Here is a 17,992-nt window from a genome sequence, read left to right as displayed (position 1 = left end):
GTATTTCTCTGTGTGCTTTCTGGACTTTGAATTATGTCAGTGCATTAGGACCAACAAATAATATGAATTTTAAAATAACCAAAACTTTCAAATGGGCTTCTTTGTTTAAATTTTTATTTACTTAATTTTTATTCCATTTCTTGTAGAAACAGGGTCTCTCTATGTTGCCCAGGCTGGTTTTGAACTCCTGGACTCAAACGATCCTTCCGCTTCAGCCTTCCAAAGTGCTAGGATTATGGGTGTGAGCCACAGTGCTAGGTCATTAAAATGGGCTTCTTTTTAAAACTGCTACATAATCTTTACTGGAGTTGGGCACTTAATACATATTAATACTTGTTGTTGTAGGGCAAAGGTCAGCAAACTACAGCCCATGTGCCAATGCCAGCTTGACTTGTTTTGTAAATAAAGTATTACGTGAACACAACCATATTCATTTGTTTAGGGGTTTTTGTTTGTTTGTTTTGTGAGACAGGGTCTCACTCTATTCCCCAGGCTGTAGTGCAGTGGTACAATCTCGTCTCCCTGCAGCCTTGACTGCCCAGGCTCAAGTGGTCCACCCACCTCCTGAGAAGCTGGGACGACAAGTGTGTACCATCACAATTAACTAATTTTTGTATTTTTTGTAGAGACAGGGTTTGCCATGTTGCCCAGGCTGGTCTTGAACTCCTGGCCTAAAGTGATCTGCCCACCTCAGCCTCCCAAAGGGCTGGTATTACAGATGTGAGCCACTGCACCCAACCATACAGGTGAAAATTTGTTTTACATATTGCCTACAGCTGCTCGAAGAAGAATCCAGTATGCGCAACAAGACCTAAAAATTTATTATCTAGCTGTTTAAGAAAAAGCTTAACAAAACCTGCTCTATGGCAATTAAAATAATTTAAATATCAAATGTATTTCCTGATGTTCATTTTTATGTGGTAGCCAGATTCCTCAAATACCATGATTATTAAGTAGGATTTTAACCTTCTAGTGATTTAAATTAGCACTGGTAAATAAGATCAAATAGCGATATATATGAACGATGTTGATACTACCCATATAATGAAAATGATCCAAAAAGTTATTTCTCTATAGTAATACATATGCTTCTAGAAAACACACTCTAAATGTATTCTAGGATTATTCAAAATATCAATTTAAGATAAAGATTTAAGAAAAATTTATTCATGTCTTCCTAATTAGATGGTGAATACATTTTAAAAGTTTAAACTGTATTTGTTCTAGCTAGCTCCCTCTAAATTTATGCCTTTTGCTAAAGTTATTGAGTGGAAAAGGTACATTGCTTTCAGTGACAGGACAGTCAGAAACTATCTCTCCTTAACACAAAGCCAGGTGGACATTCTTGGTTCAGGTGGACAGCACAGAAAAGTCCTCTGGAACAAAAGCCAAGAAGCTCTGAAGTGAGCTCGAGACACAAGGTCTTGTGGAGCCTGGGAAGTGGGAGATCAAGTTGGCTCCTGACTTCGCCATGCTCCTGGTGGCCCCGATTGCCCCGAAATTAGTTTCTTCATATAGCACATAACGGCACATTAACCTCTACCCTCAAACACCCCAAGATCCTTGCTACTTATAGAAAAGTCAATGGAGAAAGTACCAGAGTGGATCAGAAATGGGTTACATACTGTTAGGCAGAATAGCCTTGCCAGGAGGAACATTCATTCCTCACCCACTGAAGATTTTAACAGGCAGATAAAGGGCAAATCTGTCAGGCTAACAAGGCCTAGAACTGCGCATATGCTCAAGGATGACAGAGTAGAAACTAAAGATCTTTAACATCCTTTTAAAAACAAACTTAAAAAAAAAACCCTACTAAAAAATAATAGTCTGAGTTATATAACTTTTCTTTTCTTTTCTTTTTTTTGGAGGGGGACAGGGTCTCATTCTGTCACCCAGGCTGGAGTGCAACAGAACGACCACGGCTTGCTGCAGCCTTGAACTCCCAGGCTCAAGTGATCATCCCACTTCAGCCTCCGGAGTAGTTGGGTCTGCAGGCATGCATCACCATATCCATCTAGTTTTTTTATTTTTTATTTTTTGTAGAGATAGGGTCTTGCTATGTTTCCAGGGCGGTCTCGAACTCCTGGGCTCAAGCAATCCTCCTGCTTCAGCCTCCCAAAATGCTGGGATTATACCATGCCCGGCCAACAATTATCTAATAGTAGTCCACAGGGCTTCAGAGAGTCTACAAAATGTGTGTGTTTTTAACATAGGACAATTAAAAAAAAAAAAAAGATGCGCGCTCAAACATGTTCCAAGTCAAATGTTAAGACAGTGAAGCCCGCCACCACACACAATTTTGTATTGCTAGGATAGCTCAGTATTATGTTGACCTCAAAACGGAGCTTGTCCTCCCATCTCTGATTAATCGAAGTAACTACACAGCATGCTGTTCAGGAAAAATCACCCTGACAATGGCCATGTGCATCACGCGTGTCTCACTGTTGTGTAACCAAATAGAGAAAAACAAATGAGCCATTGAAGTGCTCCAAGTCAGCAACTGTCTGTCACTCAGAGCTCTGACAGCATATCAGAATCATGGGAATATGCCCACCATTCACATATCCGACCTCACAAGTAAAGATCATCCATTTTGAACTTTCAAAACTATTGCTGTTACCTGTTACATATTTTGGGGTTCTATGAAACAGTCCATTAGGAAAAGGGGTTCTGAAAAGGGGTTCTGATATTCAAAAATGTTTGAAAACCACTGAACCAAAGTATACTAAAGGTCTTAAATATCAGGTACCCTTAAATCCCAGAGGTGACTATGAAGGCTATTCAAAAAGACAAGACTCTCCCTCAGCCTAAAGTGTGTGTATGTATGTGTGTATGTATATGTGTGTGTGCACTGGTGGTGCTGGGGAAGGGTTGGTCAGCCAGTCTAGATGGTACTATTTATTATGTTTCAAAAACGAATTTTTCTTGTTTCACTTCTCAACTGTAAATGTAAATCCCCATAGCTAAGGCCCCTTAGGGAAAGAGCACTTGACTGGGTGCCCCTGGGTTCAAATCATAATCTGATGACTTATTTAATGGTTCTACAATGATGAACAAAATCATATCTTCGTGATTTTGTTTTCCCAAACAAGTGACTTGAGATAGCCTTGTTAGAGGTGAGATGGTATTTCTGAAAACACTCCAATAACTTTAAATCACTACTCAGCTGGACACAGTTACTTTAGCTCCACAGAGTTGCTTTAGTTCTGTTAACAAAAAGAGCACGACTGTGGTACATCCATAGCATGGAATACTACTGGACAATAGGAATAAATGACTACTGAAACACACAACAACATGGATCAATCTCAAGGATATTATACAGAGTAAAAAGGGTCTCTCTCAGAAAGATACATACCATGTGATTCCATTAACCAAGAGTCATAAATTACATATAGACAGTTAAAACAGTTTAGTGTTTCCAGGGTTGGGGATAAGTATGCTATAAAGGGTACCAGGAGGGAATCTCATGGTCTTAGTAATCTGAGTACCTTGATTGTGGGAGTGATTACACAAGGCTATACTTGTAATGAAAGCACACAGAGCTATATGCACACACAAATGAGTACGTGTATATCACTGGTAAAATCTGAATAAGCTCTAGTGATTGTGCCAATGTCAACTGGTTTTGTAGTTTTGATATCCTACTGTGGGTTTATGGGCTGTTGGCATGGGAGGAAGACCAGCAGAGGAATTCATGGGACTTTCCTGTACATTTCTTTGCAACCTCCTGTGAATCTATGATTATTTCAAAATAAGTGTTTTCTAAAAGCCCTAGGAAAATAAAAGGCAAAAAAGCAAATACATCTACTCATCTCTAGTTGTTCTGAAAGTTTAAAGAGCTACGGCAAAGTCCCAATGTTTCAAGAAATAAAAGGAAAGGGGACTGTTGAATACAAAGACAACAAATTCAAAGAATGAGAGGAAAAAATGCAACTGTATATTAAGTCAAGGTCCAAAAGTGAATTTCAAAACTCCATGCCATGCAGATCACAAGGTCAGGAGTTCGAGACCAGCCTAGCCAATATGGTGAAACACTATCTCTACTAAAAATACAAAAATCAGTCGGGCGTGGTGGCAGGCACCTGTAGTCCCAGCTACTCAGGGGGCTGAGGCAGGAGAATCGCTTGAACCCAGGAGGCGGAAGTTGCAGTGAGCCGAGATTGTGCCATTGCACTCCAGCCTGGGTGACAGAGCAAGACTCGTCTCAAAAAAAAAAAAAAAAAAAATCATAACAAAAACATTTTGCCAGGCGCAATGGCTCATGCCTGTAATCCCAGCACTTTGGGAGGCCAAGGCAGGTGGATCACCTGACGTTGAGAGTTCCATACAAGCCTGACCAACATGGAGAAACCTCTTCTCTACTGAAAATACAAAAATTAGCTGGGCGTGGTGGCACATGCCTGTAATCCCAGCTACTTGGATGGCAGAGGCAGAAGAATCACTTGAACCTGGGAGGCAGAGGTTGTGGTGAGCCAAGATCGCGCCATTGCACTCCGGCCTGGGAAACAAGAGCGAAACTCCGTCTCAAAAAAAAAAAATCCATGCCATGCCAACCTATAGTACTGAAAGGGCAAGGAAATAATATTCTATCACAGAAAGCAAGCCAAAGGGGCTGGGCCTGTTTCTCATAATCTCAGTAGGCTATACAGATTCTTATTGGACGATGGGCAGCCACCCCCTTTACTGGGAATAACCCCTGAACCCCCATTCACGTTATAATATAACACAGGGGGGCCCCAGGCAGTCTTTTTGCCCCTGTCGATAATCTGTAAGCTCTACTACCACCAGACCAGATAACTAGACAAGGGGAGAGCATTTGACCCATAACAAACTGTTTCCCCTCTGGCCACAGGTGACTGTTCCAAAAACTAATATCTGATCTAAATTTGGCTGGAATTCCTTACTCAGAAATTTAGAATTGGGACTAAGATTCTGACCTTGGTCTACCTAGTCTCTTGAACACAAAAATGTAAAATTGGGGCAAGGCCAAAGGTGATCATTTTTCATTTTCCAAGAAAATAAGCAAGGAATAAAATCAAAAGGAACCAAAAGGACTCCAGAGTAGCAGGAAACAAGGCAGACAAAGACCCTCAAGATGGAATTCCAGGTTCTGAGCCTGAAGGCAGCCCTGCCTCTGAGTCCTGGGACCCAGTCTATTTCCCAACAATATTTGTACTTGCCCCTAAAAAAAACCCCAACCAATATAACCATGACTTTTAAAATTTCAGGTTCCCAAGCCAGTTGGGCAGCTGTCAAGACACCCAGGGAACTTGTGACACCCTTAGGAGCCAGCCAGCCAGCGCCACCTCTCCCAGAACTGCGATTTACAGACAAGGGCCAGGGCAGGTAGGTGCTGGCCAGGCATGGTTTCCCCAAGCAGGTAAGGAGGTCCCGCCCACCACAGGCACATTTCAGAGATAGAGACGACAGACGCAAATGTCAGGAAAATAAAGAAAAAGAAACATAGAAGTTATAAAGCCAGCCTGCATGATCACAAAGACAATTTACCTCAAAGAGAAGATAAGAGTCCATGGGAAGATTAAATTGCCACTCCAAAGATTTCAGTCCCTGCTGCTCAACTCCTCACTTTGTGACCACAGGCAAGGCCCTTCCCATTTGCGGGTCCCAGTTGCTTCAAGCAGAGCATGAGAGGTTTAGACTCAGTGATCCCTAAAGTCCTCTCTTACTCCATCAGTGGACTATGTATGGCAGCCTGGAACTCTGAGGAAGCCAAACCAAAAAGCAAAGCTCAGTCTGCTGCTATTCATGCCGTCTATCTGGGGCTCTGGTATGACTTGCCATTGTTGCTGGCCTCAAAATTCCCTTCAAGGACCAGTTTGTGCTTCTCTAGACCTGTTTCCTGGAAGTTCTCCCTACCTGAATCATGAAGTCATTTTCCTCCTGGACCTCACAGATGCAACGGACCACCTCAAAGTCATAGCGGTCATCCCCATCAAGTTCCTCATCTGGGTTGGTGGTCACATCCACATCTTGGCCGTACTCATCATCGCTCCAGAGAAAGCTCTCAGAAGAGGACTCACTCAAATTATCCTCCTCTACGAGGAAAGGGAAAACAATAGTTACTATTTTAGGTTATAAAACTAAAACCCCTTTGATTGTCAAGAATGAAAAATGACCTTATAGTCCCACTCCTCCAAGCAAGAACATTCATAGGGCAAGGAAACGAGGATGCCAATCTGTCCTTGGATCTGTCATTTAGTAACAGCTCAAACGAGGCATGCTGCCAGGCAGTGAACTCAACTCCACTTCTGCATTTCACTGAGAGAATGAAGCCCAAGGGCAGTGACTACTCAAGATCATGGAACTCAGTGGCAGAGGAGCTACAACTCCCCATGAACCACAGAGACCACCATCCCTGACAACTCTAACATGTTCTTCAGCCTCACCCCACCCAGTCAGCACCTGGCTTACAGTCTGTCTGTATCCAGAGCTACCTTTAAAACTCTGTAAACAAAGGCTGAGCATGGTGGTTCATGCCTCTAATACCATCATTTTGGGAAGCCAAAGGAGGAGGATTGCTTGTGCTCAAGAGGTCAAGTTAAGCCTGGGCAACATGGTAAAACCTCATCTCCACTAAAAGAAAAAAAGAATTAGCTGGCCACGGCGATGCATGTCTATAGTCCCAGCTACTCAGGAGGCTGAGGCAGGACGATCCCTTGAGCCTACGAGTTTGAGGCTGCAGTGAGCTATGATCACATCACTGCACTCCATCCTGGGTGACAGCATGAGACTTTGTCTCAAAAGACAAACAGGCTGGGCACAGTGGCTCACGCCTGTAATCCCAGCACTTAAGGAGGCCAAGGTGAGCAGATCACTTGAGCCCAGGAGTTTGAGACCAGCCTGGTCAACATGGTGAAACCCTGTCTCTACTAAAAATACAAAAAATTAGCCAGGTGTGGTGGTTCGCCTGCAGTCCCAGCTACTGGGGAGGCTGAGGCAGGAGAATCACTTGAACCCAGGAAGCAGAGGTTGCAGTAAGCCAAGATCATGCCACTGCACTCTGGCCTGGGTGACAGAGTGAGACTCTGTCTCAAAAACAAAAATCAAAAACAAAAACAAAAACTCTGTAGACAGTGAGGAATGAGGAAGGGGAAGATTCCAGGGATAATCAGAGGTAGAATCATTTGAGGCCTGATTAGTTATAATCACAGCTAACTTTTACTAAGCGCTTGTTCTGAACCAGACCCTGTTGTAAGTCAGGCATAACTATTAATATTTTATTGCACTTCACGGATAATGTATTTTTTTTACAAACTGAAGGTATGTGGCAGCAACCCTGAAAGTCTATTGACACCATTATTCCAAAAGCAAATACTCACTCTGTGTCTGTCAGCATTTTTAAGCAATAAAGTATTTTTTTATTTTTTATTATTTTTATTTTATTTATTTATTTTTGAGACAGGGTCTCATTCTGTCACCCGCGCCACAGTGCAGTGGCACGATCACAGCTCACTGCAGCCTTGACCTCCTGGGCTCAGGTGTTCCTCCCACCTCAGCCTCCCAAGTAGCTGGGATTACAGGTGCATGCCACAATACCCGGCTAACTTTTTTTTGTATTTTTTGTAGAGGCAAGGTTTGCCATGTTGCCCAGGCTGGTCTTGAACTCCTGGGGTCAAGCAATATACCTGCCTCAGCCTCCCAAAGTGTTGGGATTACAGGTGTGGGACACTGCACCCAGCTTTCATTTTTTACATTGTCAGTTAACACAATGAAATGTATTGCTAGTTCAAATTTTTAAACATTACATCAAAACAAGATTGACCTAATGAACACATATGTCACATTTTTCAGAACATATGGAAGAACTAAACTAATTTTATCTCAAAGGAAGGTTTAAGAAATGTAACAGGCCAGGCACAGTGGCTCATGCCTGTAATCCCAGCACTTTGGGAGGTCGAGGTGGGTGGATCACAAGGTCAGGAGTTCAAGATCAGCCTGACCAACATGGTGAAACTGTCTGTACTAAAAATACAAAAAAATTAGTCAGGCGTGATGGCGCACGCCTGTAATCCCAGCTACTTGGGAGGTTGAGGCAGGAGAATCGCTTGAATCTGGGAGGCAGAGGTTGCAATGTTACATATATATATATGTAATATATAATATATATAAAGCCTTTCTCAAGAGGGCTCAAAGATATGTTTTCAGAGTTGTGTGTGTGAACAAATACCGTCATTCACGTGCACATCCGCTTACACTTCGATGCCTTCATCTGTACCATCCTGAAGCAGGGCACACTGGCCAATGCAGCAATTGAAAAGGTTTTTCAATGCCAGCGGGACTTTGTAACACCTGGGTGAGTGGGCGCCTCCCCTTCCAGGGCCCATATTAGGTTGAGCACATATGTATATATGTGTGTGTGTATGTGTGTGTGTATATATGTATATATAACATTTTACCGATTTTTTAACATATATATTATGTGTGTGTGTGTGTGTGTGTATATATATAACATATTTTACTGTTTTATTTTGTTTTTGTTTTTGAGACAGAGTCTGGCTTTGTCACCCAGGCTGGAGTGAAGTGGCGTGATCTCGGCTCACTGAAACCTCAGCCTCCCGGGTTCAAGCGATTCTCCTGCCTCAACCTCCCAAGTAGCTGGGATTACAAGGCGGACACCACCATGCCTGGCTAATTTTTTGTATTTTTGTAGAGATGGGGTTTCACCGTGTTGGCCAGGCTGGTCTCGAACTTCTGGGCTCAAGTGACCCACCTGCCTCACCTCCCAAAATGCTGGGATTACAGGCGTGAGCCACCACTCTGGCCACCAATTTTTCTATTGAATAATTTTTCTATTGAGCTGAGTTCTTATATGTTCTGGTTATTAATCTCTTGTTAATGAATAGTTTACAAATATTTTCTTTCATTTAGTAGGTTTTCGGTTCACTTTATTAATCGTTTAGTTTACTGTGCATAAGCTTCTCAGCTTGATGCAATCCCACTTGTCCATTTCTGTATTTGTTGTGTATGCTTTTGAGGACTTACTCCAAAAAACTTGACATTTCTCAGCACAGCAATATTTTTCAATTAAGGTATATGCATTGTTTTAGACATATGCTACTGAATACTTAACAGACTACAATATAGTATAAACATAACTTTTGTAAACACTGGGAAAATAAAAATTATGTGTGACTAGCTTTATTTGTTTTATTGTAGTGGCCTAGAACTAAACTGGTAATATCTCCCAGGTATGCTTGTATTTTCCAATAAATTATCAGCAAATGATCAGGCCAGAAGAGCCTCCTTACCCAGTGCTTTCCCTTTCCCTTTGTGGTGTCCAGATTCTGGGCCATGAAGCTGCGGGCTCATATGGACCCCTGGCTTGTGTGAGGACCCACACCTGGTAACAGCAAATGCCTTGGGTGGAGAAGGTTCCTGGGAGGTGTCACTGATCTCCTCACTGCAGGGGCATTCTGGAAGAACAGGATCAGGAAAGAATGAACAACCCTAGATAACAGTGGTGCATTCCAGAATCAATCTCATCCAACCAACAAGCCTCCTTTTCAAGCAGCACAAAGGCTCACGGACAATTCAACCAAAAAGAGGTGTGGAGAGCAGATGCAGGGGCCTAAACGCCCCTCTTCAGCATCGCCCCTCTCCTCTTTTCCTGATACGATTGTTTTTCTAAGCTAGAAGATACACTTGAGAATAAAACGTGGCATCCTTTAAGTCCCAAAGTCAGAATACAGATTTTTCTAAACATTTTTGTGAGGGCTAGACACAGTTTTTAAGAAGGGAATCCTTTCTCGAGAGGGCTCAAAGATGTGTTTTCAGAGTCATGTGTGTGAACAAATACCGTCATTCACCTGCACATCCGCTTACACTTCGATGCCTTCATCTGTACCATCCTGAAGCAGGGCACACTGGCCAATGCAGCAAGTGAGAAGGTTTTTCAATGCCAGCGGGACTTTGTAACACCTGGGTGAGTGGGCGCCTCCCCTTCCAGGGCCCATACTAGATTGAGCCCACAGTCCTGGTAAGGGACTATTGGTCCTTCCTCTGCTCAGCACAGGCTCAGAGACCATAATGGGAGAAAGCAACCGCTCCCCACTCATAGTAAGGAAACCTAAGTGAAACCCTCAGGAAAAAAAATTACCAGGTTTGGTTTTCTTTTTCTTTTTCTTTTTCTTCTTTGGCTTCACTCTTACAAACTCTTTGAATTTCTTCTCTTTATTCTTTTCCTTGTCCTTTGTAGCTAGAATTAAACACAAATGTTGGCATTTTAACATTTTGTTTTCAATGCTGGGGTGCTTATTATTTTCCTAAGTAAGTATGTCCAGTGGGCCTGGCTCTACCTGGGAAGTCTGGAGCACACTGCCCGTGGCAGAGCCATGCCTCCATCACTTAGCCTTTCAGTCCAGCTCAGCACACTCTGGCCCACTGCCTGTCATTGTAAATGGATTTCAGTGAAACACACCATGCTCACTGGTTATGTGTCTTTCACACTTCAACAGCAGAGCTGAGTAGTGAGGACAGAGACCTTATGGTCCCCAAGGTTGAAAATATTTATTATCTGGCCCTTTACAGACAAGTTTGCAAAACTCTACTTGGATCACTGCTCCTCAACCCTGGCTACATACTGGAATCACCTGGGGATCTGATTTTTTTGTTGTTGTTTTCATTGCCATGTCACCCAGTGGCACGATCTCAGCTCACTGCAACCTCTGCCTCCTGGGTTCAAGCGATTCTCCTGCCTCAGCCTCCAGAGTAGCTGGGACTACAGACACATGCCACCACACCTGGCTAAATTTTGTATTTTTAGTAGAGACAGGGTTTCACTATGTTGGCCAGACTGGTCTTGAACTCCCGACCTCAGGTGATTCAGCCGCCTCAGCTTCCCAAAGTGCTGGGATTATAGGTGTGAGCCACCGTGTCCAGTCAGGGTTCTGTTGCTTGTTTCACTCTTTTTTTAAAAATCGAGGTACCATTCATATAACATAAAGTTATTTTTAAACGAACAGTTCATGCCTTCCAAATACCAAAACTTCATCCTCTCTACTCTACAACAAAACTCCTTAAGATGTCAATCCTCCCTGTCTAAACTTCTCCCTTCAGGGTATTTCCTAATCACAATCTAAAAAGCTTCCCACCTACCACTCTACTGAGATCAGTTTTCAAAATTAATAGCCTCACCATTGAAAAATCCAGTTGTAGCCGGGCATGGTGGCTCATGCCTGTAATCCCAGCACTTTGCGAGGCCAACGCAGGTGAATCACCTGAGGTCAGGAGTTTGAGATCAGCCTGGCCAACATGGCAAAACCCCATCTCTACTAAAAATATAAATATTAGTCAGGCGTGGTGGCAGACGCCTGTAATCCCAGCTACTTGGGAGGCTGAGGCAGCAGAATTGCTCGAACCCAGGAGGCAGAGGTTGCAGTGAGCCCAGATCACACCATTGCACTCCAGCCTGGGCGACAGAGTGAGACTCTGTCTCCAAAACAAGCAAAAAAAATCCAGTCATTTCTTCTTCTCTTACCAAATATACTTGTAGGATTTCAAGTAATTCACCATGCCTTACTTTTTACATATCAACAAGAGTTTACACGTACATGTATCCTATGACCTTGCCATCCGCTACAACATCTCCATTCAAGAGAAAGCATCACTTATGTCCACACAGAGACTTATACATGAAGGCTCATAGCAGTTTTAGTTGTAATCGCCCCAAACTGAAAACTGCCCAAATGTCCATCAACAAGTGAATGTGCAAATAATTCATGATGTATCCATACAATGGAAAACTTATCAGCAATAAAGGTACAAACAGCAACATAAGTGAATCTCAAAGTATGCTGAGTGAAAGGAGCCAGACAAAACAAGTGCACACTGCAGGATTCCATTTCTATAATAGTCTACAAAATGAAAACAAACCAGCTGGGCATGGTGGCTCACACCTGTAATCCCAGCACTTTGGGAGGCCAAGGTAGGCAGATCAGCTGAGGTCAGGAGCTCAAGACTAGCATGGCCAACATGATAAAACCCCATCCCTACTAAAAATACAAAAATTAGCCAGGTGTGGTGGCTCACGCCTGTAACCCCAGTTACTTGGGAGGCTGAGGCAGGAGAATCGCTTGAGCCCAGGAGGTGGAGGTTGTAGTGAGCTGAGATCACGCCACTTCACTCCAGCCTGGGCGACACCGCAACTCTGTCTCGGAAAAAAAAAAAAAAGACAGAAAACAAACCATAAGTAACAGTAAGCAGAATAGTGGTTGCCTGGAGCTCAGGTGGAGGGGAGAGGTGGGAAGGAGGAACTAAAAAGGGGCATGAGGAAAGTTTGGGAGGAAGTGGAATATGTTTACTATCTTGATTGTGGTGATAGTTGGGTATAAACATATGTTAAATCTCACCAATTATACCATTTAAATATGTGCAGTTCATTGTATAATTAAGTCTCAATAAAGCTATAAAGAAAACAATTCAGTTGCATTTAGTACATTCACAATGTTGTACAACCACTTTGATACAGTTCTAAGAACACTTCCATCACTCCAAAGTAAAACCCTTTACCATTAAGCAGTATTTCTCCTCCCCTAAACTCCTCCCCTCAGCCCCATCAACCTGCATCTGACTCCATGGGTTTATCTACTCTGGATATTTCATAAATATGGAACCATACAATACATGACCTTTTGTGTCTGGTTTCTTTCATTTAGCATAATTTTTTCAAGGATATCAGGATTTTTAAAACACTTTCCAAGTGATTCTGATACGGAATCAAGATCTCCACAAAGCAGGTGTGGGGCAGGGTAGGCAATCAGATTCCATTTTAACTAAGCACTTGTGTGCAAGGAAATCACAAATATCTCATTTAATTGGTGTATATATCATTCCCTTTTTACAGGCAGGGAAACTGAAGCTCAGAGAGGTGAAATCACCCACCTGACATCACATAGGTATTTGAAAGCAAATTGGTCTGACTCTCCAGCACCATGTCTGCACTGCACCCAGGCCCCTCTCCCAAATGAGCACTCGGGAACCATCAGAAAGGAACAGTGGGCTGTGCCTACTGACTGGCAAGCCTGGAAGCTATAGGCAGAGTTGATGTACTGGCTAGAGAACATAGGACTTAAGGGTATTTGAGCTCCTTAACTGTTAAAATACCCTGCAACTAGAGAAGAAAGTCAACAAACATGAAAGCTAGGAGAGAACTTAGACCAATTTGTAAAAGCACTCATTTTTGAAACCAAGGCCCAAAGAAAGTAGATGGGCAAAACATGGTCAGATGCCTCCTGAATTTCAAAAAAGCTATCAATAATTTTTACTTTTCATTGATCCTGGGAACAGGGTCTTCCCCAAACATAAAAACAAAACTCATTTTTACAATTTCTTGGCTACCACCGTATTATTAGCCATGGTTTCAATTCATTTCGTCAACAGATACCATGCATATACTATCTTCCAGGCACATTCTAGGGAGGAGGGATACGGCAATGAACAAAGACAGATAACACCCCCTGTCCCTCACAGAGCTATATTCTATTCAGTTGGTACAAAAGTAATTGCTGTTTTTGCCACTGAAAGTCACAGCAAAAACCACAATTACTTTTGCACCAACCTAAAAAGCTGATGGGGCAGCAAACTATGGATAGGAGGGAATTTCCTCAACTGGATAAAGAACTTCTTTGCAGCCAACTTCATACTTAATGGTAAGAAATTGGATGTTTTCCCCTTAAGATCAGGAACAAAGCAAGGTGCGTCTCTCACTACTCCTACTCAACATTTTACTGGAAATCTTAGCTAGTGGAATAAGCCAGAAAAGGAAATAAAAGCTCTACAGATTGAAATGGAAGAAATAACACTACCTTTGTTTGCGGATGATCTGTCTGTCTATGCAGAATATCCCAAAGAATTGATCAAAACAAAAATTGCCAAAACAGCACTTATAGCAAGGTTACAAGATACAAGGTTAATATACAACAACCTATTGCTTTTCTATATGCCAGCAATGAACAACTGGAATTTGAAATCAAGAAATAGCAAGGAGATCTGTATGGCTCCAAAGGAACTGAAATTAGAATTCGGTTGAGTGAGGGAAAGAAGCAGATGGAGGCTAGAAGCAGATCATGATGAAGGGCCCTGTGAGGAAGTTGGCTTTTACTATGAGTGATTTAGGAAGCCACTGGAGGATCTCAGCAAAGGAGGGATATTATCTGTTGTACCTTCACCCCCAACCCCCTACGACACACACACAAACTGCTCCCTGATCCAGTTTTTATTTGTAAATTCAGGTTTTAGTGACCTCCAACTAAAGTAATTATACCCATCAGCTTAGTGAAATGCTAACAGAATTTATCCTGTCAGTAGCAGAACTGCCTGAAGCAGCAACATAATCGAGGTCCTAAATCCTTGAGACAGAGAGGGCAAGATGTAGAAGAAAACTGCCCAATGCTAGGACATGCCTGGTTATCTGGCTAAAGATGGTGGTCATTTATAAACTCCAGTGGCACAACTTGCAGGCCCTAGAGAAGACACAGAGAATTGCCCAGCAAGGACTGAGCTAAGCCAGGTGAGTCCCTGAGGAACAGGGGTAGACAAGGTGACAATAGGCAGAAATCCCTAGACGGCCATGTGCACAGGAAGTCTCCTGCAGGGAGGCACTCCTATTTCCCACTCCAGGGCCTGGAATCATAAAAGACAGCAGAGTTTCAAGGTGAGAGTATGGGCTTCACAACAGATCCAAATCATAGCTCCACCACCTGTTAGAGCTGTAAATACAGGTTCAAATTAATCCATCTCATCTGCACTTTAGTTTCTAATCTATAAATTAGGCATTATAGATGCCTAACATGCCAACATTAGAGCATCCAAATTCTTAAAACAAGTACTTCTAGACCTAAAGAAAGACTTAGCCACCTAATTTTAGTGGGGGACTTCAACACCCCACTGACACAGCATTAGAAAGATCATCGAGGCAAAAAACAAAGAAATACTGGACTTAAATTTTACACATGACCAACTGAATCTAATAGACATCTACAGAGTACTCCATGCAGCAACAACAAACTATACATTCCACCCGTCTGCAAATGGCAAATAACCTAAAATTGACCACGTGCTTGGCCATAAACCAAGTATCAATGAATTCAAGTCATTGAAATCATATCAACCATACTCTCAGACCACAGTGGAATAACAGCATAAATTAGGCATAACAGCACCCACCTCACAGGGTTTAGTGCTGATGACTAAATAAGACAATACAAGTAACAAACTTGGAACAGCGCCCAGCACGAGGTACTCAAATGTCAGTTGTTACTATCTTGCTTGCAATACTCTTTCCCTGGAAAGCAGTGCTGGTCACTGGTCTGCTGTCAGCTCTCTCTCTGGACAGCTTTACCAATTGTTCCATGACCCACAGAGCATGTACTGGCTGTACAGCTTCCTCCCGGCTGCCGTGACTGGGTTGGACAAAGAGTGACTTCCTGCCAGGGCTCTGGATCAGAGAGCAGCTTGTTGCCTAAGCAGGGCGAGGCTTTCCTCCAGGATGGCCACTTGTCCTCTCCCCAAGCTGCAGGTGTCCATCAAGACAAATACCAGAGGCCTTCTTGCTCCTCCATACAGCTGACTCTTGAGTATTCCATCCAATCACTGACTTATGAGAGCAGATGGACAATGGTCATCAGACCGCTGCTTCCAGGAGGGAAAAGAATAACATCACCACCACCTATGGGGTAACTGCTTGTACACCACAGAACAGAGCTCAGCCACGAGGCTGGGACAAGCAATGACCAGAGCATGTTCTGATCTGCATAAGGGGGTGGCAGCTCAAGGGCAGAACAGAAGCAGATATGGGCTTAGAGGGGTTCTCTCTGCCTGTCAGAGAAGCAGTACTCAGGGCCTGCCAGTGTCATTTCACCATGTCTACCTTCCCAACCTCATCTCCTATTAGTCCCCTACCATGGGTGCCACCCAGACACCAACCCAGGACGACCCTCCAATAACCCCTCCCTCCTCAAGCCCTGCATTTTTCTTAGCTCATGTGGTAGACGTTGCAACGCCCTCCCCAACACCATTTCTCCACTTCTTCCATAGGAAGAGTTCATGTTCCAGGTTCCCTTGGGAGAGGGGTGGCAGATGTTCTGCCTGTGGGATATAAGAAGTGATGTGTGGCACTTCTGGGTTGTGCCCTTAAAAGAAAGGAGCATACTTTCCCTTCCCAGCAGCTGAAAGATAAGCAAGCAGGGGGAGCCATTTTAGACCCCAAAGAAGAGCAGCACCTGGGGCCTGGTGGAACAATGGGGAGAAAGCAAGGCCCAGGAACCTTCAGAGCCTGAGCAGAGCCACCACAGGTAACTTGCAGTTCATCCTGAGAGGAAAATAAATTTCTCTGGTTTTAGCCAGCTATGTTGTTATCTCTGTTATGGCACCATAATCCATATTCCAATTAAGCTCACACTGCTCTCTTTGTTTAAGGGGAGGAGGACATGTTCCTGCGATAAGGCCAGTGTAGTCCCATGAGAAAAGCTGTGGATGGCAACAAAGAGGTACCCACTCCAGTGCCCCAAGGTTCACTTTGGCCTAAAACTGAGATTTACCCAGGGTGAGAACATGACCCAAACAGATGTAGCAATAAGTAATAATAAGCACAGGAGAGGCCCTCTTTGACACTAGAAAATTCTTTCTGAGTCTAACCTGTATTCAGGACTGAACTCACCTACACAGAAAGAAACCCAAGGGAGCCTGAGCTGGCTCCTAGAAGAGAATTTATTAAGTGATGCTGGTATAGTGAGAAACCTCATTTGGAAAAGCAAATCTAAACTGACCTTCTAAATTCACTTTGCAACTAAAGGCTTGGCTGAGAGCAGAAGAACCATATGAGTAACAGGATTACAGAAGGGACGTCAGAAGGGACACCTTAGGGACAGATGATTGGTTTATTCCCCTTGATGCCTCTGAATCCTTGCTATGCCTATTCCTGGCACAGGGATGCTTTTCCTCTTCCCCGGCTTCTAGTCTAACTCCTATCTAGCCTCACTCCTCAAGGCATGGGTTAGTCTGCTCAAGCTGTCATAACAAAACATTACAGACTGGGTGGCTTAAACAACAGATATTTCTTTATCACAGTTCTGGAGGCTGGAAAGTACAACATCAAGGTCCCAGCCTATTTGGTTCCAAGTGAGGCCCCTCTTCCCAGCTTGCAGAGAGCTGTCTTCTTGCTGCATCTTCATATGGGGGGCTAGGGGGAGCTTTCTATTCCCTTAATCCCATCATGAAGGCTCCACGCTCGTGACATCATTTAAACTTAATTATTGCCAAATACCATCACACTGAGGGTCAGGACTTCAACAGATGAATTTTAGGGAGGAAGGCAGGACACAATTCAATTCACAGCAAGGCCTAACTCAAATGTCTTTCTCCTCTCAACAGTCCAGCTCCTACCCTACAGGCAAAATCTGAATCTGTGTTCCCACAGCACTTTACATGTTCCTAACACAGAACTTAGCCTTCTCACGTTGTTTATGAGCTTTTCTCCCCACATGAAAGGGCCTGGTCTCATGCACACCTAATTCTACATCATCACTTTAGAAATGAGGAGATCAGCCAGGCACAGTGGCTCACGCCTGCAATCCCAGCACTTGGGGAGGCCAAGGCGGGCAGATCACCTGAGGTCGGGGGTTCGAGACCAGCCTGACCAACATGGAGAAACCCCGTCTCTACTAAAAACACAAAATTAGCCAGGCATGGTGGTGCATGCCTGTAATCCTGGCTACTCGGGAGGCTGAGGCAGGAGAATCACTTGAACCCGGGAGGCGGAGGTTGCAGTGAGCCAAGATCGCACTATTGCACTCCAGCCTGGGCAACAAGAACGAAAAAAAAAAAAAAAGAAAGAAAGAAAAGAAATGAGGAGATCAGATCTATGAAGAGACCTGCCTGAGATCACAAAGGGAACAGTGGCAGGTTGCTACTAAGATCAGTCTACGGGCTCTCAGACCAAAACTACTACTTCTGCTCAAACTTACTGGCCCAG

The 17,992-nt window shown here is 43.5% G+C and overlaps 1 protein-coding gene across 3 annotated transcripts in view; it reads right to left on the bottom strand.

Annotated features, from left to right (window-relative positions):
* The window catches only part of PHF20 (PHD finger protein 20), a 191,270-nt gene that overhangs the window by 35,450 nt on the left and 137,828 nt on the right, over positions 1–17,992 (bottom strand). For all 3 annotated transcript variants that reach the window (XM_031656713.1, XM_031656714.1, XM_031656715.1), the window contains 3 exons: positions 10,121–10,219; positions 9,273–9,437; positions 5,881–6,059 (listed from right to left, as the gene is read on the bottom strand). In XM_031656713.1, the coding sequence (XP_031512573.1) occupies positions 5,881–6,059; positions 9,273–9,437; positions 10,121–10,219 (443 nt within the window). The remainder of the gene's footprint in view (positions 1–5,880; positions 6,060–9,272; positions 9,438–10,120; positions 10,220–17,992) is intronic.

Source organism: Papio anubis, chromosome 16 (assembly GCF_008728515.1).
Source record: "Papio anubis isolate 15944 chromosome 16, Panubis1.0, whole genome shotgun sequence".
NCBI classification, from domain to species: domain Eukaryota; kingdom Metazoa; phylum Chordata; class Mammalia; order Primates; family Cercopithecidae; genus Papio; species Papio anubis.
This window is presented reverse-complemented; position numbering and strand designations above follow the sequence as displayed.